Source organism: Plasmodium chabaudi, assembly GCF_900002335.3.
Source record: "Plasmodium chabaudi chabaudi strain AS genome assembly, chromosome: 2".
NCBI classification, from domain to species: Eukaryota; Apicomplexa; class Aconoidasida; order Haemosporida; family Plasmodiidae; genus Plasmodium; species Plasmodium chabaudi.
Window position 1 is genome coordinate 25,315 of NC_030102.2, and position 25,935 is coordinate 51,249.

General features: G+C 24.7%; 5 protein-coding genes across 5 annotated transcripts; 2 read left to right on the forward strand and 3 right to left on the reverse strand.

Annotated features, from left to right (window-relative positions):
* Positions 1–1,511: 1,511 nt before the first annotated feature.
* Positions 1,512–4,734, reverse strand: PCHAS_0200035 (CIR protein; the record flags this gene model as incomplete). The annotated part of the gene is made up of 3 exons (XM_016800197.1): positions 1,512–1,823; positions 1,908–4,586; positions 4,717–4,734. The coding sequence occupies 3 exons, from the start codon at positions 4,732–4,734 to the stop codon at positions 1,512–1,514; spliced, it is 3,009 nt and encodes a 1,002-aa protein (XP_016652945.1).
* A 4,100-nt stretch (positions 4,735–8,834) lies between these two features.
* Positions 8,835–10,421, forward strand: PCHAS_0200041 (fam-a protein; the record flags this gene model as incomplete). Its single annotated transcript, XM_016797419.1, has 6 exons — positions 8,835–8,935; positions 9,143–9,395; positions 9,493–9,562; positions 9,719–9,828; positions 9,924–10,160; positions 10,317–10,421. The coding sequence occupies 6 exons, from the start codon at positions 8,835–8,837 to the stop codon at positions 10,419–10,421; spliced, it is 876 nt and encodes a 291-aa protein (XP_016652952.1).
* A 1,429-nt stretch (positions 10,422–11,850) lies between these two features.
* Positions 11,851–12,268, reverse strand: PCHAS_0200045 (fam-c protein; the record flags this gene model as incomplete). Its single annotated transcript, XM_016797408.1, has 2 exons — positions 11,851–12,075; positions 12,188–12,268. 2 exons carry the CDS (start codon positions 12,266–12,268, stop codon positions 11,851–11,853), a joined length of 306 nt encoding a protein of 101 aa, XP_016652951.1.
* A 3,271-nt stretch (positions 12,269–15,539) lies between these two features.
* Positions 15,540–17,633, forward strand: PCHAS_0200051 (conserved Plasmodium protein, unknown function; the record flags this gene model as incomplete). Its single annotated transcript, XM_016797397.1, has 2 exons — positions 15,540–17,463; positions 17,557–17,633. 2 exons carry the CDS (start codon positions 15,540–15,542, stop codon positions 17,631–17,633), a joined length of 2,001 nt encoding a protein of 666 aa, XP_016652950.1.
* Positions 17,634–20,398: 2,765 nt separating this feature from the next.
* Positions 20,399–23,465, reverse strand: PCHAS_0200055 (CIR protein; the record flags this gene model as incomplete). The annotated part of the gene is made up of 3 exons (XM_016797389.1): positions 20,399–20,707; positions 20,812–23,334; positions 23,451–23,465. The coding sequence occupies 3 exons, from the start codon at positions 23,463–23,465 to the stop codon at positions 20,399–20,401; spliced, it is 2,847 nt and encodes a 948-aa protein (XP_016652949.1).
* Positions 23,466–25,935: the final 2,470 nt, after the last annotated feature.

Sequence of the window (25,935 nt, forward strand, 5' to 3'; positions counted from 1 at the left end):
TTATGCTTATCTATTATATATTTGAAATATGGTCATTAACATGAAGGTATATTATAATGTAGATACATATTCCAAATGAACCTGATAATATAATATAGCTTCATATATAAGATTGCTATTTAGTTTGGTTGGGGTGTTGCCATTTAAGTCAAAATAATAATGACACGAATTATAAGTTTTACTAAGTAAAATTTTCATCAAATAAGGAAGCATTTTGTGTTATTCATGATTCAACATAGTCCCTGATTAACAAGATTTATATAATAGGCAATTATTATATAAATAATACGGCTTCATCCGTATATGCCCAATTTCTATATTAATATATGCAATATAGGCATTTTACTTAATCATATTAAATCTATATTAACACTCAATTATAGATATTATACTTTATGGTAAATATTTTATGCGATTCTTTCATATTAATGATTATCCCCCTTTTTTGGTTGCATATTTAGACATCATCTTGAGATTAAAGATACGGAAATGGTATATGTATTTAATCAGAATTTACAGACAAAAATATTATCAAATTAATAAAAGTATATTCTTAACCCAAAACATAAATTCCATAAAACCAAACTATAACCCATAGTACAGAACCCTGACCCAAAACAAAACTCTAAACTTAAATATGAATCGTCAATATAGTTTATAATTTTATTAATAAGTGTGCTTAAATCGGGTTTATTTAAAATTATTATAAATATTAACTAAAAATGAGTAAATTAAAAATCGATTAATATGTAATATGCATGGATGGAAATAAGGATAAACGATTTTTTGACAAGCACTAAACAAAGATCAATTATGTATATAACGTGATTGTATATTAAATTAAAAATATATAATAATAAAACAAACTATTAAATCAAATTTCATTATTCTATAAAATGTAAAAATTGTAACTTTTATGCCATATATTAAATATATCATTTTTAATCATTTAAATAAGTATAATAAAACATAATAATAAAGAATAGTTATATTGTGCTTTATCAAAATTAAATGATTTAAAGGACAATTTACGAATTTCTGGCAGTTATATACTATGGAAACCGTATTCGGTATAAGTAGTAATAGTACTAACTGTCCTCCTGCTGGTATTGCCATAAAACAACTTGCTACCAACAGTATCGACCTCTTAATTACATTTCTATATAATCTATTTATTTTTTTTATCAATTTTGAATTTCTTATAACTATTACTTGATGTGATTTCATTATATTCATTTAACAAATGCTAAGACATTTTTTCTATTTAAATAACACAATATTTTGATTTTTATAAATAATAATTAACGATAAAGAAATATTATAATTCAGTTATAATAGAGAATTTCATCATATAGAAATTTATTTTATGTTTTATTGTAAAATGTAAAGGGGGCCTTGACCTGGTCCCCATTTATAAAAATTAAGTATATTAATGGACAAATTTACTATTTAGTATTCTTTAATTTTATACATTTTTTAATTCGATTTAAAATATAAGTTAATTAAATTTATCATTCTATGAAATCGCGCTTTCTTTTATAAACAAAAAAAATCAACAAAAAAAATAAATTAATAAATGGTACAGGATCAGCTTGCATAAGTTGGTATATATTTAATGATGGGGATTTTTCCCCATAAACAAAATTTATAAATTTTTTAGTCTGTTTTTTTTGACTAGATGATTTTATAATTATTTTTATTTGTTTTTTTCCATCATTTGAGTTTATAACTGTCTTTGTCGTTTTATTTGCAACAACCATATTTATAACCTTTTTCATGTTATTTTTTTTCTTCAATTCATTTCTTCGTCCAAATGATAAATACTAACATAAAATTATGAAAAATATATAGTGTTTTATCAGGAAATATTTTAAAAATAATACACATCATAATTTTCTTTTATTTACCTTGTACAGAATAGTTAAAGTAATGGGTATTAGAATAACTATAATTGAAATTACAATTTTTTTGTATTCTTTTAATATATATATATCACCTATTTCTGTTATTCCATTTCCTTTTAATTCGATTCCTGGATGCTCTTGTTTAATCACTGGAGCTGGCTCTGATTTTTTAGATCCTTCTTGATCGGTTCGATCAGAAGCTTGGTTTCCAGACGTGCCCAGAGACTGTTTCTGCTCTTGAGTTTGTTCCTTAGAATTGTCTGTAGTTTGTGTAGTTTGTGAATCTTGTTTATCTGAACCTTTTTGGGGTTGTGATGGGTCATCAGGTGCAGGTGGCTCATCCCCTGTTCCGTCTGATCCAGATTTATTATCACCTGAATCAGGAGGCTTTTCTAGTTGATTAGAATCGATATTTATATTATCAATAATGTCAATAAAAAAATCAATAGATATATTGAAACTGTTTTGTATATTAGACACAGATGTGTTATATAAATTCTTAATAGTATCAATGGCCTCTTTAATTTTTTCCTTATTTGCATTATAAAAGTTGATAGCCTTATTTAATTGGTCCACGCCTTTTAATGGGATACTAAAAATGTATGGTTTAAAATCAAAAGATGTCCCTGATGTATTTTTAGGTCCTTTTTCTCTTGTGTCAATATCCGTGGGATTTTGTTCATTACCTGACCTACTTTCTGAACCTAATCCATCTTGGCTTCCTTTATCGTCACCTGTATCTCCTCCTTGATTACCTGTGCCACTACCTGATCCACCACTTGTACCTTGTTGACTTGTATTTGCACCTCCTTGGGTATCATTAGATATTTGACCACCTGGACTTCGTCGATCACCAACTGATCCATCTTGGCTTCTATGATCATCTTGTAAATCACATGTACCTCCAGGTCCATTAACACCATTGCCTTGTCCACCATCCGGCCCACTAATTGGAGTTCCTGCTCCACCATCTGTATCTCCTTTTCCGTCAAGTGCGCCTCCTGTTCCATTTTTTGTAGCTCCTTGTACACTGCCTGAACCTCTCGATCCACCAGATGATTTTCCTTGATCACCTGCTGCATTACCTATACCACCTGATCCGACACCTGGAAGTCCTTCACTACCTGTACCTCCTGCTACAATCCCTGGAGATCCTGCATCAACACTTGTTCCACTATCTGCTCCATCAACTGTACCCGGATGACTATCTTGTCCACCACTTGCTCCACCACCTGTATCTACTTGGCTAACTGGATTCCCTTGGCCACTTGTACCTCCTGTTTGACTATCATTCCCACTACCTGGTACACTATTTGAAACTCCTTTATTGGTGCTTGGGTCGCCTGTTCCTCCATTTGCAATTCCTTGATCACCTTTCGCACCGCCTGTGTTTACTTGACTACCTTGCCCGTTACTTATTACCCCACCTGCACCTCCTACTTGACTATCTGTCCCACTCCCTGGCCCTCCTGGTCCGACACCTCCCCCACCATTTAAACTTACTTCTCCACTACCTGTACCGTGTTGATTGGCACTTTTATCTCCTGTTCCACCATTTAATTTTCCTTGTGCATTATTTGTGCCTACTTGTACTTTACTTGAACTTCCTGATCCGCCAGATAATCCTCCTTGATCACTTTGTGTTTTAGTCGGCCCACTATCTCCTACACCACCTGGTCCATTATCTCCTTTTCCACTATGTGTATTTAATTTATTATCACCTGGGTCTCCTTTTCCGCCAACTGCACTTCTCGCCCCACCACCTGAAGCTCCGTTCCCACCTCCTGTTCCAGCATCTGTACCTTTTGATATATCGCTTCCATTTTTTTGCACTCTTTCTGTACTTCTATCCATACTCCCTTGATTTTCAGAGCCCGATGCTTGACTTGATGTTTGAGGTCCTGGTGGTTCCGCTTTTTTTGATGAGACTATTTTTTTTTTGGGGGGGGGGAATTTACATTTTGAATTACTGAAGTTATATGTTTTAAAACCTCTCACTGCGTCCATCTCTTTTCCATCTGGTTTTGTAAGTTTTTTAAGTTTAGTTGCTAAATTATTGTTTGATCTATTTCTCATAATAGCAGAACTAAAATCATCATATATACCTTTTAATTTATTCAATAAATCAAGATATGATTGGCATTTAGAAATGTTATTATAAAGGGTTTTATATTGACGACTACAACCGATAGAATTTATAGAAAATTCCCTACTTTTGGCGTCCTTTGTTTCATCATATGTAATTATTTTACATATGTGATTAAGTAACTTATAAAATTCGCTCATATACTTAAGATTCGCTTCTTTCAAACCCTGCTGCATATTTAAAATATTCCAATAATCTAATCTTTGTTTATGTTTCTCTAAATACTCTTTATAAGCCTGATTTAAAGTAGTAGCATCCATATATCCTCTTTGAATATTTTTGGCTTCTTTGTGTATCTTAAACAATTTATCACTTAGCCACATCAAAAAACATTCATCATACTCACTATACTCATCCTTTTGTATTGACCTCTTGAATAGCATAAATATATATGCGGCCAAAGCATTAATATAAGCTTCATTTGTTTTACAACCATCGTTACTACAATATCCTTTGATGGTTGGTTCGTCGTTGATTCTCTGCGCATCGACATCTTTACCATTAAAATAACCATCAGCTTCAATAAGTAAACCACACTAAGAAATATTTATAAAAATATACATTAATTCAAATTTTATTCAAATAAAATTTAATATGATTTGAGTATAAATTAAACACAATAAAATAAAGGATATATGTGTTTTATTTTAAAATAAGGTTATTTACCAGTATTTCGTGGTTCATTGTAACGGAATTTTGTTTTTAAACTGTAGATTGACATCATATTATTTTTATATAAAACTTATATACTATATCAACATAATTTATACAATTATATGTCTTTCTATATAAGATTGTCAGTAATTAAATGCAATATTAGTGTTATTCTCAATAATAATATTAATTTTAAAATAATATAATGAAATAAAACTTATATTAACTTTTTTTGCAATTGAGATAAGCATTCTTATTTTGTGATTTGTTCGAACCATTTTTATATATGCGAAATATCGCTATTCTTAATAATATTTGGAATAGCTTCATTGTATTATTTTGTGTAACATTTCAATAAGTTTAAATAAAACACATTTTCTAATTATTATACGTTCTTACATTAGAGAACTATGCACTTTCTTGATTTATAGTAAAAACATCACCAATTTTATATTATTATAAATATATAAAGAATTAGAAATGCATTATTACTATAATTGTTAAAAATGTATTTGTATCTCATTATTTGAATGTCATGTATTGATATATGTTATTGTTCAACGTGAAATATTACAACTTTTTATATATTTCTAATAAATATAAACACAATTTGTGTTTAAATTTAATATTATTATTTTTTCTAAATAAATAATATAATACGTTTAATTATCTTAATTAATAATTCACTTTAGAATATGTAATAAATTTGCTTATGTGCTAACATTTCTTTATATATAAATATAATAATGAGTAGTTTTTGTGCATAACTTATGTATTTTTTTAAATTAAAAACACATAACATAATAATTAGGCTATTTGAGTTATTGCAATTAAAATAAATCATGGGTGTAAATTAGTTTTAGAATCATAGTTAGTATATATAAAATGTACATTATTCTTTTCATTCTTATTATCTATTTAATATATAAATGATTAAGAAATATTTTTCAAGCATTAAATCCAATAAATATAATTGTGCTCGTGCAATTTAATTTAAATATATTAACTTTAAATTTTAAAATTGTATTAATACTTTGGCTAGAATAATTAACCAATTTGAGAAGCAATATAACATGGATTATCATTTTAAATACACATTTATACTTATAACCTAAACATTTGTATTGTATATTTTTTAATAAAACTTTATTTATTTCTATAATAAAATAGTTGCATTCTTAGGGCAAAATATAGGATTATTAATAAAATTTATGTTATCTTGAAAATGTTGATTCTAGTATTGCCACATTAAAGCTTACTTAAATAAATGTTATAATATTCATATGATCTTGTATGCATACAATTTGAATTTTATCATCCGTTTAAGAATATATATAATGAATTTATACCCATATAGCGTACCAAATAAACATAATATGTTCATTCGTATTTAATCATGTATTAATCAATATTGTGGTTGTTATCACTAATGGCGCACCAATGCATATTACTATGAGGTAAGTAATGCACTCAAGAGGAATACTTTAAATCAATTAGTAATTTTCCTTGTTTTATTGTTTTAAAGTATAACATTTTATAGCATATATATTATTTCGTAATAACAATATATTTTAAATATAAATTTACAAGTTTGTATATATATAATAACTTAATAAAAATGTTATTAGTTCAAACAAAATTAATTATTATGTACCTTTTCGATAAAATTAATATTTAATTATATGATGTTTTCACAATAAAAAAATATTTCAATATTAACATTAGTAGAGTATTCTATTATATATATAGGCATATAATAAAGATAATCTATCTATCATATTATTTATAATTATTATAACAAAATATAATATGAAATTGTATTAACTACTTTAAATATAATATATTTATACCTCAAAACTATAAATTAAAAAATGAATAGTGATTAATCTATTATTATGCCTTATAATAAATAAATTAAAGCGTATAAAACAAATTCAATTAATACTAATTAATTTTAATACAAATGTAAAAAAATACAAACAGAGAATAGTAACTACAATTAAAACTTCAAAAAATATTTATATATAGTGCAACTTTTATGTATACGAAAAACGTTAGAAGTACAATAATATTTTATAGACAATGCTATATTGTCTATTCTCGATCGATATTCCATGCATCTATGTTTTATTATTATATAATAGCAGTTTGTTTAATTAGTGTTAAAGACACATATGTTAATCTGAATATATATTGTAATGCAGAGGAATATTCAAAATGAATTTTATTATAATTAATACCCAACCTCATATATAATGCTATGATTGCATCTCAGTTGGCGTAATATAATTTAAATTAAAGTAATGGTGACACAAATGATAAGTTTCATTAAATAGCATTTCCATCAAATAAAGAAGCATACTACGTTATACATAATTCAATATAGCCGCAGATCAACACGTTTTATATAATAAAAAAATATTATATAACATAATACGGCTTCATATAAATCCAGTATCTATATTAATATATGCAATATAGACATTTTATTTTAATCATATTAAATCAATATTAACACTCAATTATAATATTATACTTGATGGAAATATTTGCTATGCGACCCCTTTCATATTAATGGCTATGCCCCTTTGAGGGCACATATTTAGACATAATCTCGAGATTAAACATAGGGGGATGGTGTATATGTTTAATCAACATTTACAAGCCAAATATTATCAAATTATAAAAAAATAAATTACAATATACCCCGAGCCTTACCTCAAAACGAAGATTCAGTAAACGAAACAATAACCCATAAGACATAACCTTGACCCATAATACATGAACATCTCGGTATCAAGAATATTAAAATAAAAAAAATAAATGAATTTTATGTATGAATATGCATATATTTCTTGATTTTACAACATTATGTTTCGTTATTTTATTTTTATATTTTATTTATTTGTATTTTTTAAATATATATACATTTGTTTTATTATTAAAAGGAAATGGATAATTTGTATTCATTTATAAAAAAACATGGGCATCAATATTGCTACCAATAAATAATTTTTATAAAATTACCAATTTTGTTAAAGTATTATTTAGTAAAATTTATATTAAAAATGATAAAAAAGGCACAGAATGTTTGATTCTCATAATATAAATTTTATCAAGTTATTGTTATGAAACGTTATGAATAATTGTTGTAACAGTGGAGAATGTGTATAAATATAATGTAATACCATCTTAAAATAAACTCTTTTAGTATTTAAAATTATAAAAGTATTCTTTATACTCAAAACAAATGGAAAGAAACAACAAAACAACCATTTTATATAATAATTATTACAATTTGTATTCCTGGCATGGCTATTTATCCATTAATATAACTGTTTGCGTATATTAGATCAATCATAGTATTATATTAAAACAATGTATATTTTTTATATATTATCCTACCTTCATATTTATATTATCAACTTTCTATTAGCTAAATAAATGCTGATGTCATATAATATGCGTTTTTTCTATACATGTATAAATTCCGCATATAATACCCAATTGAATGTATTTTAATTTGATTTTTAAGTTATTAACTATAAAAATAAAAAGTATGGATACCTATAATGCATCATATTAATAATGTTATATATAATTAAAACTATTTTTTGAGAAATATAATATTTTTATATAATATTTATTAAAGTTGCAATAATTATTGTTCATTTACATGCAATGGTTTAATAAAAAAAAAATACATTTATACATTTTTTAAAAAAAAACGTTTACTTTAATTTTTATGTATATAATATATTATGTTTTGCATATATAATTCGAAATATAATTGCAATATGATTATATATATTTCAATAATAAAATAATTAATAGCTAATATTTAAAGAGACCATACATATAACATAGAGAATACAAGACCACCAATAAGCTATATATTATGTTGTATTTAATAGTATAAAAATATTTTAAAAAATAATTATATTTTAAAATTTGATAAATACATGAAATAAATAAATTTAAAAAAAATATATATTTTTTTAAATAAATATTAAATTTTAGAATTTTTTAGAAAATCGTTTGCTTCGATTTAGCATACTTATACATTCTTTATATTAGTTAATTTTCAACTTCTAAAAAATATATTAATATTTTACTTATTAAGTCCCAAAATGAATAAAGGATATATTAAGATTGCTTTGGCACTTTTAAGTGTCGCAGGATATATGCAAAATATAGCATTTGCAAGCGAACAAGATCCAAGCGCCAATTCGTAAGAAAATAACTGCAACATATATATATAATATATATATGTCGAATATAAATATGTATATTGTTTATTATGAGAATATTATATATATTTGTATTAATGCGGATATGTATAACAATTGAAAAATAAAAACAGATTCTTATCAATATATATATTTTTAAATTGAAAATGCAAATAAAATTAAAAAATATATTGCCTTTATATTTGTAGTTCAAATGGAACAAGCACAAAAGTATTATCTGCTAATCCTGAAGAAACAGAACAACACTTACATGCCAATTCTCAAGAAGCTGAGCACGCAGCAACCATTATGGCCGATGCTTTAAATATTGCAAAAGACCTTGCCAAACGCACAGATGAATACACTGTATATGATACGGTAGATGATGTAACTCTATATGTAAAGGATGTCAACGGTGCTGAAGTTGGATTGCTTGAATTTACAATCCCTAACCCCAATTGTGTATGAATTAACAAGCAATATTTTTTATTCATAAAATTATTTTAAAATTAAAAAATATAATTGTTAATATATAAATATGATTTTTTGTTATTATTAGTATGATAATGTAATAGACTTGATATGGGAGCCCAAAGGCGCAGCCTACATCGATGACAAATTTATAGACGGTATATAATTAATTAATTTATTTAATGTGGCTATAAAATTTTATGATATATTTCTTGTTTTGTTATTATAGTCTCAATTTTCTATTTAATATCTTTCATTTTGTTAAATTTACTCATGTCTTAATTTGCATGCATACAAAATTATTATTTTTTTAGGACACCATCCTCAAATATATAATGAAAATTTAGTAATTATACAACAACGTTACAAAAGTATGTTAAGAGGATGGCAAAGATATTTTCATGCATTAGCCACCAAAGTTGAGGTAAGGATTTTTCTTTTCCTTCATCCCTATAGATTCACTTCTTTTCATACTATTATATCATAATTCATGAAAATATACTTTTTATTAATTTATAGTTATCAGAAAACGAAACTGCAATACTCATGGCTTCATCAAATATGAATGATCATGATGGTTATTATACTAATAGCACATATGAAAATCCTATCTTAGAAAGTATAAACGGATTCTGTCCTGATGTTGATTCTCAAGAAGATATTAGAAAAGGACAATTATACAAAATGTATATTAACTTAATGGCATTTTTCATTAAAAAGGAACCAAAGGGTATTAAAGTTACCCATATCAGCTCTGTAAGCAATATAAAAATTTTTGTAACATAATTTTATTTCATCGTTATCAAAAATATATACTTCCTATATAAATATGCATATTTCCAATGTATCTATTCATTCACAATAAAAATGGAGATTTTACATGTTTATTAATCTTTTTATTTTTTTTCTCAGGTCGATGCAAACGTTGCTTGGATTTTATCAAGACCTGCTAGAAGTGCTAAAGCCACCAAAATGTTCAATTTTGTCAAACTAAGAGAAATGTTTCAACAAGAATAAGCATATTTCCAAGTGACATTTTTTAAAATTTGATGATTATATTAATAAATTAAACTTATTTTCGTGGGTTATGATAGTTTTAAATTATTGTTACAGGACTTCAATTTGGTTTTTAAATAGTGTTTGATTTGCATATAACTTGCATGTAGTTTATATTGTAAAGATAAATATTCTTTTTGAAATGGTAACTACGTATGCTTTTTTGTATTTGCGTGACTATGAAAAGCGAAATAATAAGTTTCATGAGTACTAAATATAAAATGATGAATTTAGAAACTTTATTTTAAAGAAAATTTATGGGTTTTAGAGAAATAAAAAAACATATAGGCATATATGTACAAACTTAAAGAGAGGGCAATATGTTCTTATATGAGTTATAAACATAATATTCATTTAAATAAAGTCTAAAACTAAATTATTATGCTAATTTAACACAATCCACACATATATATACTTATTTTTTATTTAATAAAAAAATTTTCTTTTTTGGAAGATCCATAAAGCATATGTTCCATTTGAATATTTGTAGTACATCTTTAAATTTGTCTTTACCTTTCTAGTTTTCAAAAAAACGATATTTATACTGTAATTATTTCCTAATGTTACTATATTGCAGGCATATTCACATAATAATTATACCTGTATAAAATATCGAATGTGTTCTGTCTAAATGGAAATATTATTCTTCATATAGTGATCAGTGTCATCATCGCTATTTTTTAAAACATTCGTTCTGGTAATCTTGTATATATTTTTTAATAATTTTTATATAAGCAATAAAGATTTATGAATAACCATAAAATATTTGTCTAAGTGCACATATAAAATATAATAATGTTTTCTATACATTCACGCTTTTTTATTATTCTTCAATCTACAGGATATATTTTTATATTTTAATTAATGAGTTCTTAAATGTTGCAAATTGATATTTATAAAAGTTAATTATTATATAGTATTACAAAAAGAGAGAAATATGCTAAGTTGGTGTTTACAAACAATGATACCCAAAAATACATTAATAAAACAAATACACAGTGTCATGCTCAATTTTTGCGTGTTTAAAGCTACATTTAATATAAAACTAATATAAAAATAAGTCGTAAGGCAAACTACAAATTAAAAATACACAATTATGTATTTTATAAACATGCATATATAATATAAAAAGTATACACATACAAATAATGAATACTATGATCATAACAAACGAATCAATCTTATTTAATTATTAATTATTTTCGGAATATTCTTTCGCAAATTATATACAATAATGTAAATACGTCAAAGTATTTTTCATGAAAATAAATATACGAGTCTTCTATTAACAATTTGTTTATTATAAATTGTATTTATTTTAACATTTGTATAATCATCCATAAACTTAAAATATTAACAAATAAATATAGAAATGGGAGGTATAATAATATCAATCAAATAGATACCACAAACCACAACAACCATACCCCCAAAGGTTCGTTTTTTCATCGTAATAGACGACTAGTTTTCTATTTTTTATTTTTTTGTCTTCATTTTTAGGACTGTTATTATTGTTATTATTTAATTGAGTTTCACATTTAGATTCTATACCATTTTTTCCCTTACTTTTGTTTGGTTTTTTGATAGAACGAAAAAAAACCCTTACGCTAGATGCCTTATATCGATAATGCAAAGGAATAAATATACAATATATACGTCACAGCATGTAAATATCCACTATTATATAATTTTCCATATATTAGTTTATATTTTGTTTGGCAACTTACTTTCTGTTCCGAGCAATGTATTGATATAGCCAAAAGGGAATACAAGACGATACAAGCTAAACTAAATATCTTTTTATTCATTTTCTTATTAATAAAAAGTGTTTCCTCGAAGGAGTACACTTTAAATAGTATATATATGTTTTATTCATTTTCGGTTTCCTTTTTATCTATTATTGTTGTAAAACAATAATGCTATTATTTAATATTAAATCATTAGCAATATATTATTATACAAATTGTTTAATTTTAATTTAATAAGCAAATTATTTAATATGTATAAAAGTATATTATAATAAAAAAATATGTTGCCGATATTTTAAGGCATACACAAAATTATGATCCTGCAATTATATGTTAATAAAATTTAATGTTTTATTTTTACTTTAATTTAAATAGCAACAATAAATAATATAATTTATTTTAAATATATATAACAATTTGTTCTAAATAATAAAAATGTACGTATTTGTTTTGAATAATAAAAGTGTACGCATTTGTTCTGAATAAAAAAAATGTACGCATTTATTCTGAATAAAAAAAATGTACGTATTGGTTCTGAATAATAAAAATGTACGATTTGTTCTGAATATTTTTTGTTTGTTTAAACCACTATATTTAATATAACAAAATTATTTTTAACATTTAAAATATCAATAAATTAATGTACAACTTTACATGCACATATCACCATATAAATATATAATAACTGCTATCATCATATATATAGATATACAATTGCAAAAATCTTTAATATTTAATAATATTCTATATTTTATTTACCACCTTTTTGTAAAAATGTTTTTTTTTCACAGATTGGTGTGTAATCATTTATTTATATAATTTATTTTTGAATATATACATCAAATGTATTATTTCTATTAAAATCATATAACATATTCATATTTTCAAGTATACCTTGTATAAATCACACCGAATAATACATATGAAACCAATCATTCGTAACAAGTTACCAATTTATTATTACATGAAACCAGAAAGTCAAATACGCTTAATAACCAAACGCTTTATTTTGTCGTATTCATTAAACACGTATTACAATACTTTTAATAGTTAAACAATACAATATTTTGGCATTTATAAATTATAATTAAAGACGAAGAAATATTATAATTCAGTTATCATAAAAAATTCCATCACATAGAAAATTTATTTTATGTTTTACTATAAAATAAGAAACAAACTCTTGACCTGATCATATATATACAATACTTCTTATATTAATAGACAAATTTACCATTTAGTATTCTTTAAATTTTACTTCAAATATAAGTTAATTAAATTTATCATCCCAAAAAATCGTCTTTTCTTTTATAGACAAAAAAAATTAACAAAAAAAATTAACAAAAAAAATTAACAAAAAAAATAAATTAATAAATGACATAGGATCGACCTGCATAAGTTTGTATATATTTAATAATGGATCTTTTTTTCTATCAACTGAATTTATAACCGGTTTTAGGTCTTTGTTCCTATCATATGATTTTATAATTATTTGTGTCTTTCTGTTTCCATCAGCTAAGTTTATAACTTTTTTCAGGGTTCAGGGTTATATTGAATTATATATATCATAATATGTTCATTTCATGAATATTTTTATTTAACAAAACTTCTTATTTGTACGCTCCATTTTTTTAATTTAAATTGTAGTTTCCCCAATAAAACAGTAATAAGCATTTTATATATGACGCTATAAAATTATAATCAGGTTCATTTTTAGTAATTTGCCGACACTATAAAATGGGCGGACTAATGCCCATATTTTATAATATTAATTAAACTAATTTTTATATATTTTAATATGCAATTATAAATCGCAAATACCTCAATATAAATCCCGATTCGACAAAGCGACATTATTTATAACGCAATAAAAATTTATGAATGCATTTTTTATAATGTCTAAAAATATATATATTAATAAAAAAATTATATCATAAGAAATTATTTCATTTTCATAAAAATACCATCTTTTTTATTTCATTATTTTATATTGTTAAAATTTTAATTTGTATTAATAAAAATATTTTGCATACTTTTATTTATTTGTCATAAAGATATAATATCAGATTATCATCCATCAATATATAAGATTTGTGGTTGATATATATATTACATTTAAAACAGTTAAAATGAACATATATAAGTATATTCAATAATGTTTCAAATATATTTCTTCTTAATAAATTTTTTATTAAAAAAATAGACATTTAAATTATAATAATTTTATACTATTAATGCATATAAGCTTAAAGCCTATTTTATCAAGGACTAAAAAAGAAATATTGGATGATATGAACAATAACGTCATATAATTATTATATATGGATACCGGATTTTATAAAAAACATATATTAATTAATTTGTTTGAACTCTATATATTTTGTTATTACATATATAGGGTCATAAGTCATATTACTAAAATTTATTTTTAATATAAATTCGATTAAAAATGTACTTGTATCCAAATTTGCATAAAATACTTTTTAGTTAAAAATATTAAAAATATATATTTTTTATAGTTAAATATTTCAAATGATATATGTTTTTGCGAAATACTATTTTTTTATTTTATTTAGTTATTATATATATCAGATTTTTATCTTAGTTTTTATTTATAATAATATATGGATATGGATACATTATTAATTGCGGCCCGTTGTTTTTTTCAGCGATACAACAAACATTTTTTTGCGGCATATAATTTTTTATATGAAAATAAATGCATATAGAAAAAAAATAATATATTTATTATTTTTTTTATCTATTTTTATAACGATTAATATACATTTTTTATTTCTTGTATTTATTTTGTTAATATAATTATAAATATAATTATTATAATAATATGAGTATCATTATTCTATAATATATATTTTTTTGCTGTTAATAGAGTATAATAAAAGAACTACTAATATATAATAATTAAAAAAATAATAACGCATTCATTAGTTTATTAATATTTAATTGATTGAATAATATCATTTTTATATTATAAAAATATATATAATGTATAATTTTTTGTGGTCTGCGCTTCTGCCATTTTTAAAATTATATTAATAAATTTATTAATATTTAATTGATTTAATAATATCATTTTTATATTATAAAAATATATATAATGTATAATTTTTTGTGACCTGCTCTTCCGCCTTTTTTTAAAATTATATTTAAAAGTTTGTTAATATTTATGCATTTTTCATATCCATAATAAAGCATATTATTTTTATGTTTTTGTTTATATTTGATATAAAAATTAAAACTCCGCTATCCTCAAAGTTATATACATATACATATTCCAAATAATAACCCATTTTAATACCATTATTTAGTTATGGCGGCGGCAACACTAGGAAAACCATTTCATGATTTTATAGCTGAGGTGGAAAAATCGCCTGCATTTACTAACAGCCATCATAATTGCGAATTGATATTAGATAATAATGATGAAGCTTTAGGTTTCCATAAAATTTTAGAAATTAAGATAAAAGACGATGATAAAGAAAATATAACAGTTGGAGTGAATGAAGAAGATAATCAAAGTGAGGCAAGCCTAACCGACGACGAAAGTCTTTCAGACGGCATTTCTAATGAAAATATCAATCAAGAAATAATAAATTATGTTTATGATAATTTGCTAGCAAAAGAAGTAAACAATGAGAGTTCATCGAATAATTTAGACACAAATGGCAAAGTTGTAAAAAATTTAAGGGCAACTTCAAAAAAGAAACAATTAGATGGTAATGATAAAAATAAGCCTTCATCTAGCACAACAGTGGAAAAAACTCATGAAGAAAATCGCACTATAATAAAAAAAGATGAAGACAAACTTTCATTACAAGCCCCCGTTTTAGTTGAAGGAAAATGCTTCATATCAGATAATAGCATTTATTTTGTTTCAGCATTTAATCAAATACTAAAAAATTCATCGATTGTGAGAGTAACATATGAATCACTCATATCAACTAAAAAAGCACAAGAATTGGATGCAATTCCTGAATGGTTTAAAATAAAACCAGATGAAAACCAATCATTTGCGTTTACAACATTATTAGATAAAGACGATACACATGATTCGATATCAAACATGATAGAATATGCAATGGATTCAAAACAAAAACTGGAAACAAATACTGTAGCACATGATAAAACACAAACAACAAACCAAAAGACCAATTTAGATTCAAATGGCATAGACCCCTCTCATGATCGGTCGGAAAACGTTTTAATTACAAAGGATGTTGATGAAATGATATCTATGAGTTTATATCCCGAAGAAATTGCATTATTAGAAGAAAATGAATTTTTTAGTGATTTACAACATGCAATTAGTTTATATGTAAATAAAGATTTTAAAGAAGTTTATAAAAGCATATTTTCCAAAATTCATCCAAGAAATCCATTTTATGATTTTTATCAACGAATAGATCAACAAGGTGCTGACTATAGCAAATTTGATGTAATACCTGATGATATACAAGTTCCATCTGCATATTCAATTAATTTAAAATATAATATCGGATTGGAAAAAGCTAAAAAAAAATTAATTGTATCTTTTGCAATACCTTCAAGAGCAGATATTAATGAAGATGTTAAATTATTTTTTTTCAATAGTTGTATAGTTTTACAAACACAAGTTAACTTAGAAAGCAGTTATTCATTTCTTAACTCATTTCGCGCCGTCATAACCGCTATTATACACGATGTTCCTAGTGAAGACGGTAGCGGAAAGAGTACTACACAGATAGACATGAAGTATGGTGCATATTTTTTGGGTTCCACACTCTTGACAAAAATAATAAAGCCAGCTCTTTTACCATTATTAGAATTTATTTGTACAAGGTTTAAGACATGCATAAGTGAATGCTTAAGGGACGTGTATAAGGACAAGGCCTTTCGTGAAAGAGGAATCGAAGTTCAAGATATAAACGCTATTTTTAGAAAGTACTATAATAGTAACGGTGTCGTTAGTAACGCTCCCAGTAGTAACAACCTCCGTAGTAGAAGTTCCAGTAATAGCAGTATCAATAGTATCGGTAGTACCAGTAGCGATAATGTCAATACCCGTAATCATCTTATTAATGAAGGATCCAGAGATTCTGATGATAAAAATAAGACACTAACTAAATTCAAAAATCAGATAGCAAATCCCCAAAATAATAAACTGCTCATAAAAATGAAAAACATTCAAAATATCCTAACCACATACTTAAGCGAAGCGATGAATATGAATTCCACGGTGACACCTTCCGACAAAAGTAAGTTAAATATTCCCCTTATTAATATAGTGTATCGAACTACATATTTTCCCACTTATATAAACATTCTTTGCTTATTTCTCCCCTTTACAGCTCCCAGCTTTTCCGCCAAGTCCATAGCAATATTGATGCACATTTATATGAACTTTATTCAAAGTCTAAGACATTAATCATAAACAACGAAGAGGATGTATTGAAATTTCCAACATTTATTCATTTGTTCGATTATTTGATGATACTATAGTATATTTACTTTACTATTTCATTTTAGTAATCATAATTTTTTGTTTTTTTACGTACCCAAAGTTAATTAATATGGTTATTCAAATAAGACACCACTACATTGGGAAGAATATATTTGGCTTTCAATATGTTTCATGTCTTAAATTCGTGATTTTGTTTCAATTTGATTTTAATTTATGTGATTTGATCATGTTTATTAATCTATATATATTTATTGAATATTATTATAATAAAAACGAAACTTCAACAGGCATTACATAAATTTCTATAATATTATTATACACACTTAGCATCATTTAAATAAAAAATGGAGAAGTATATATATAAATTATGTATACACATTTTATATTATGAAAAATATATAATACTTTATAGTGAGGAAATATTTTAAAAATTGTACACTTCATAATTTTCTTTTATTTGCCTTGTACATAATTGCTAAAGTCGTGAGTATTAAAAGAACTATAATTGAAATTACAATTTGTTTGTATTATTTTAATACATATATATCATCTATTTTTGTTGTTTCGTTTCCTTTTATTTCGGTTCCTGGAATTTCGTTTTTAATCTGTAAATTAGCATCATATTGTTTTTATATAAAATATATATACTGCAACCAAATAGGTTAAAATATATCTCGATTCTTCTATATAAAATTGCCAATAGTTAAACGCACTATTAGTATTATTCTCAATAATATTATTAATTTTAAATTAATATACAATATTATAATGAGATAAAACTTATATCCACTTTTGTTTCGATTTATATGAAGAATTTTTATCATATCCGAAATGTCGCTATTCTTAATAATATTCGGAATAGCTTCATTGCATAATATTGTGTAACCTTTCAATGTGTTTAAATAAAACATATCTCCTAATTATTATGCTTTTGTACATTGAAGAAAACGATGCATTCTCTACATTTACAGTAAATAGGTTACCAACTTTATATTATTATAAATATATAATGAATTAGAAATGTATTATTACTATAATTGTTAAAAATGTATTTGTATCTCGTTATTTGAATGCCATGTGTTGATATATGTTATTATTCAATATGAAAGATTACACCTTTTTATATTATTTCTAATAATTATAAAATCCAATTTGTGCTTCAATTTAATACTAAGAAATAATTTAATATTATTCCTTTTCCTAAATATATGGCATATAATATGCTTAGTTATCTTAATTAATATATATCAATTAATAATTAATTTTAGAATACGTAATAACTTTGCTTATGTGCTAACATTTCTTTATATATAAATGTAATTAATGAATAGTTTTGAGTACATATTGTATCTAATTTTTAAAATAAAAAAGGCATAATATATAAGTTAGGTTAATTGAGCTATTACAATTAAAATAAATCATGGATATAAATTAATTTTGGGGTAATTGTTAGTATATATAAAATTTATATTGTTCTTTTCATTCTTATTATCTATTTAATATATAAATGATTAATAAATATATTTTTAGCAATAAAGAAAATAAATATAATTGTCCTTATTTAATTTAATTTAAATATATTATTTTTTAATTTTAAAATTATATTCATACTTTGGAATAATGAATTAATTTGAAAAGCAATATAACACGGGCTATCATTTTAATTACATATTTATACTTATAACATAAACATATATTATATATTGTATATTTTATAATAAAGCGTTATTTAACTTAGATATAAAAACTATATTTTTAGGGGAAATTATAGAACTATTATAGAATTAATGTTATTTTTCTTGGCCATGTTAATTCTAATATTACCATATTAAAGCTTACTTAAATTTTATTATATTTCATTTGATCTTGTATGCATACAATTTAACATTATCACCCATTTAAGAATATGTATAATGAAATTACACCGATATAACTATATAAAATAAACATAATGTATTCGTTCGTATTTAATAATATATTAACCTAATATTATTATTGCTACTAATGGTATGTCATTGTATACTGCAATGAGATAATTAATGCCCTCACGAGGAATACTTTAAATAAATTAGCAATTTCCATGCTTCATTGTTTTAAAGTATAACATTTTAGGAATATATATTATTTCGTAATAACACTATATTTAAAATATAAATTTATAAGTTTGTGCATATACAATAACCTAAAATAAATATTATTAGCTCAAATAAAATTAATTATTATTTGAATACTCAATCAAATTAATATTAATATTTAATTATATGAATTTTTCACATTAAAACAATATTTTAATATTATTTATTAGTAGAGTATTTTATTATATTATATGTATAGATATATAATAATGATATTCTTATTATTATATGAAACCAGAAAATCAAATAGGCTTAATAGTCAAATGCTTTATTTTTTCGAATTTATTAAACACATGTTATAGTACCTTTAATAGTTAAACATTATATTGTCCTTATTTTTATAAATGCTTTTTAAATGAAGAATAAAAATAGCACATCAGCTATCATATAATATTTCATAATATAGAAAATATATTCTACATTTTTTTATAAAAATAATGTGAATGAGCCATAATATGGCTCAAACATATTAAAACCCTAATTATTTATACTAATAAATGAAATTCGATTTATTTATTATTGTTTGAATTTTATATTGTCTTTTAAACACGGAATCATATATTTTTAACCTAAAATAAATGTTAATTAAATTTATCATTCTATGGAATTGTCTTTTCTTTTATAAACAAAAAAAATTAACAAAAAAAATAAATTAATAAATGGCGCAGGGTCGGCCTGCATAAGTTTGTATATATTTAATAATGGTATTTTTTCATTAACTAAATTTATAGATTTTTTAGTCTGTTTTTTTTGACTAGATGAACTTATAATTATTTGCAACGTTTTTTTTCCAGTTACCGAATTTGTAACAGTCTTTTCAGTTTTCTTGCTTTCAACCAAATTTATAACTTTTCTCATGTTTCTTTTTTTCGTCGTCTTTTTTCCCCATCCAAATGATAAATACTAACATAAAAATAGGAAAAAAATATAACATATTTTTTATATTTGTAATTATGTAGTGAAAAAATATAATTAAATGATATAATTACTAATTTTACATTATTTACCTTATACATAATTGATATCATAATGATTGTTGAGATAACTATAATACCAATACCCACTACATCACATTTCTTCTTTGTTAATATACACAATATTGATGGTTTTTCACTCATTTTAATGTCGGTTCCATAATTTGTACTTCCATTGTCTGTGCTCGGCGTGTTTGTATTAAAATTTATTGGTGTTGGAGGTATGCTTGTTCCAATATTTGGATCATGACCTGGCACTGAGCTAGGTATACCATTTGGAATTGTATTTTGTGATGAATCTTGTGTTTGTATAGGCTGTGGTTGTGAAGGTGCAGACGTAGGTGCAGGTGGTACTGGATTTAAATTTGGATCTGAATTGGGGTCTGAATTTTGATCTAGATTTGGATCTGATTTGGAATCCGAATTAGAAGTTTTCTGTGTGCTTGATTGACCACTACCTGTGGGAGGACCCTTCCCTGAGCTACCTGACCCAGATGTATCATCACTACCTGTAGAAGTGATGCCTATATTTCCAAGTTGGCTGCTTATATCATCAATGATGCCATTTAATAAACTCTTAGATGTGCTGTAAGCATCTTTGGCCTTAGACACAGTTGTATCGTAAACAGTTTGTGCACCAGACACAGTTGTATCGTAAACAGTTTGCGCACCAGATACAGCTTTATCGTAAACAGTTTTTGCACTTGATACAGCTGTATTGTAAGCAGTTTGTGCATTAGACACAGCTGTATTATATAATTTACGAGTATTATCAATGGCACTAGTAACTTTGTCCTTTTGCGTTATAATAAAATTGGAAGCGTTATCTAATTGTTGCCTGCCTTTTGATTTGATCGAAGAAATGTATGACCCCAAATCAAAATAACTCCATAGTGTGCTTTGAGGTTGTGTTATTCCTTGATCACCATTTGAATCTCCTTGTGTTCCTTGACCATCACTTGAATTTCCTTGGCTTCCATGGGCGCCGCTTGGATTTCCTTGGCCTCCATGGGTGTCGCTTGGGTTTCCTTGGTTTCCATGAGCACCACTTGAACCGGCTTTACTTCCTTTACTTACTTGACCTCCCGCTCCACCTCCTGCTCCATCTCCTACTCCACCAACTGATCCACCAGGTGATCCACCTCCTGCTCCATCTCCTACTCCACCAACTGATCCACCAGGTGATCCACCTCCTTGTTTGATACCTGGACCTCCTTGAGTGGCATCTGAACCTCCTTGACTAGCAACTGGAGATGGGGTAGGAGTGGTTGGATCGCCCGGGGCGATTGAATCGATTTGTGTACTCTTTTGATTTCTTGCGCTACTTCCTGGATCTGTTTGTCCACTTTGTTTACTTCCTAATGTATCAGTTCCACTGCCAGACGTGCTTGGTAGAGCTCCTGTTCCCACTGATTGGCCTAGAGTTGGACCTGATGAAGCTGGTGTTTGTAATTTGGGTGCAGTACCCCCACTTGGGGGTGGTTGCGGACCTTTATTAATTGGGGGACTTCCCCCTGGTTTTTGTGGTGTGCCTGGTGATGTGCCTTTTTGTGGGCCTTGTGATGCGTCTTTTGATCCCCCTTGTGGTTTGCCTGGTGGTGTGTCTTTTGATGCGCCTTGTGATCCACCTTGTTGCGTGCCTTTTGGTGTGCCTTTTGGTTGGCCTTTTTGTGGGCCTTTTGGTTGACCTTTTTGTGGGCCTTTTGGTTGAACTTTTGGTGGGCCCTGTGGTGGGACTTTTGGTGTGCCTTGTGGTGGATCTTTTGATGGATCTTTTGATGGATCTTTTGATGGATCTTTTAGGTTATTCTTTTCAGCGTTTGAATGCACTTTTTTACATTCGTTATCAAATTCCTTTGTAATAGCATCTATGTTTATTTCTGGTTTAAGTTCTTGAATAACTTTATTTAAATTTTTTGTTTTGTCTGTACTTATAACCGAAGTTCTAAAATTATCATATGTGGTTTTTAAATTTTTTAGCAAATTCACATATGGACCACATCTATTAATCTCATTATATATTTTTGTATATGTTTTAGAGCATTCCATGGAAATGTTTCTAAGGTTTTTACTTCCGGCACCATTTGTGTTATATTCATTAATTGTATTACATATTTGATCAAATAATTTATAGAATTGACTCATGTAGCTAATATTACTGACTTTCAAATACTGCTTATTACCTAATATATTCCAATAATTATAATTACCCATATGTTTTTCTAAATATGCTTTATAAGAATCTTCTAAAATGGAGTTATGGTCCTTACTTATCTGAAGTAATATATTGGATAACCATATCAACATGTATTCGATATACTGATTATCATTATTTTCGCGAGTTTGTATGTCATTTTTTATACTACTTAATTTCACACGTAAGTATCCACCAATAGCGTTAATTCTTTCGTAGTTATTATTACAATCGCGACGTTGTTTTTTTCTTCCTATTTGTTCATAAGGGCAATAACGATGGCATTCCGTGAATTGTTTAAATTTGTCTGCGTCGACAACTCCATTTTTAAAATTTGCATTAACCATGCGAAATAGTTTACACTAATAAAAATATATATTAATAAAAGATATAAAAATTATTCTTAATAATATTTTATAGGAAATATAACATAAAAAAATGTAAAGACAAATAATTTTATTTAAAAATATATACTTACCGCTTCATTATCCATTATAACGGCATTTTATTTATAATCTGTATATTAGGTGGCATCATATTATTTTAATATATAACATATATATTGCGACAAATATATGTTGCACTCATTTGCGTTGTATGAATAAATAATATCCATAAATAAAGACATTCTTATTATCTATAATATTTAAATTTATATGGAATAATAATACAATATTGTTAATAAAGGAATATTTTATTTATTTTTATAACAATCAACTAAATTATCTTAATTTTTTATTAGTTTGAAACATTTTTGATAATATTTATAAATTAAATATATATAATATAACAATTTGAATAACAATTGGAATTATAATATTATAGAATCATATGCAATATTATAATAATTTAAATAAAATGTGGTTCTTTATAATTCCATGTTTACACATAGAAAAGAAATTCGCATTCTCTATATGTTTTTAATAAAGATATCTCCAAAGTTTATATTACTATAAATATATAAAGAATTAGAAATATATTATTACTATAATTGTTAAAAACATATTTGTATCTCATTATTTGATATAAGTTAATATTATGTACATCATGTTTATCATTTTTAATATTATCTTTAGTAAATATGAACATCTTTTCTGTTTAAGTTATAATAACTAAAAAATTAATTTAATATTATTTCTTTTTCTAAATGTATTATACATAATTTGTATCTCTTTTTAATTTGTTTATGTTAATTAAAAACATTTAAAAATGTGCAATAACTTTATACACAAACACATTTTAATAAATAATATTATGCTACATATTTTATGAATTTTTTTAAAATAAAAAAGCACATAACATATAATATAATCGGGCTAATTATAAAATAAATTGATCATGGACATAAAATAGCTTTAGAATAATAGTATGTATGAAGTGCATATTATTCTTTTCGTTATTATTAACTACTTAATACATAATGAAATTTAGAACTAATTTTAAATTATGAACCAATTAAATGAAATATTTTTCATTTCGATTCTTTTTGAATTTTGTACTTTATAATTTTAACAATTTCTCATGGTTTGTTAGTAATTATCAATTTTTATAAATAATATAGCACGGATTATTATTTTATGAACATATTTCTACTTAGTACCTAAATATACATTATATATTCCACATTTGTAATAAAACGTTATTTAGTTCTATAATAAAATAAGAATATTTTTAGAGAAAATTATATAGTTATTAGAATTCAAATTGTTTTTCTTGTAATGTAATTTTAATATTACCGCATCAAATGTTACTTAACTAAATATTATAATGTCTCACCTTAACTTTTATGTATACGTTTCTAATATTATAGCATGTTTAAGAATATGTATAATGAGCATATACCCATAAAATGTATAAAATATACATAATATGTTTATTAATATTTATAATGTTTATCTATTGTTACCATGATTGCTGGTGTTATACTAATGCTTGTTGCAACGTTATAATTAATGCACTCAATAGGAATACTTTAAATCAATGTATAAAGTTTACTTATTCCATTGTTTTAAAGTATATTATTTTAGAATATATATATTATCTCGCGAAAAACGTATGCTTAGAACATATAATTATGAATTTATATATCCATATAACAAAAAAAATATAAGTTTCAAATATATTAATTGGAAGATCCCATTTCTATAAATTTTACATTAATATGTATTTATAAGATATTTCCGAAATAAAAAATTTTATTTTCTAATCATGGATATAATAGTATAATCGTTTATATATATTAGAAGAATAGCCCTAATTTTATGTACCAAATTTTTTCTAATTATTAAGGAAGTTATTGGAACAAAATATATTATACAAATTTATTAATATACTTGTATATTTTCATTTTAACTATTTTAAAACATAATATATTTTATATATTTAATAATTTATATATAGCTCAAAACTATGGAGCATAAATGTATTGTATTCTTAATCTAATATTATACCTTTATGATAAATAAACAAACCCATATAAAACTATTCCTATTAATATAAATTAAAAATTTAGCAGAAATATAAACTTGGGAATAACCAAATTGTAAAATTTAATGAAAAAATAAATAAGTTTTTATACATATATATAACACAATTCTAAATTAATATAGTGTTTAACAGATTAATGGTTTTATTAATATATATTTTTTAAGCGTTATAAAAAAAATACTAAACCATAAGCTTTATTTCGTTGTAGATTATGGTTTCACCTCGAGTATTGATGTATACTTTATTATTATCAACTGTAATCATATATAATTTGTTTAATTAATAATAAAAATACGTGTGCTAACTCATAAATTATTGTGTAGGAAAATATTTAAAATCCGTCTTTGTACAATATTTCCTCATGCAATATTATTATTTATATGGAAAATTATAATTTTAATTAAAAACTGTGGCACCAAATAGCGAATTTTATTAAAGAAAATGTTCATAAAATAAAGAAATACTATTGCATATTT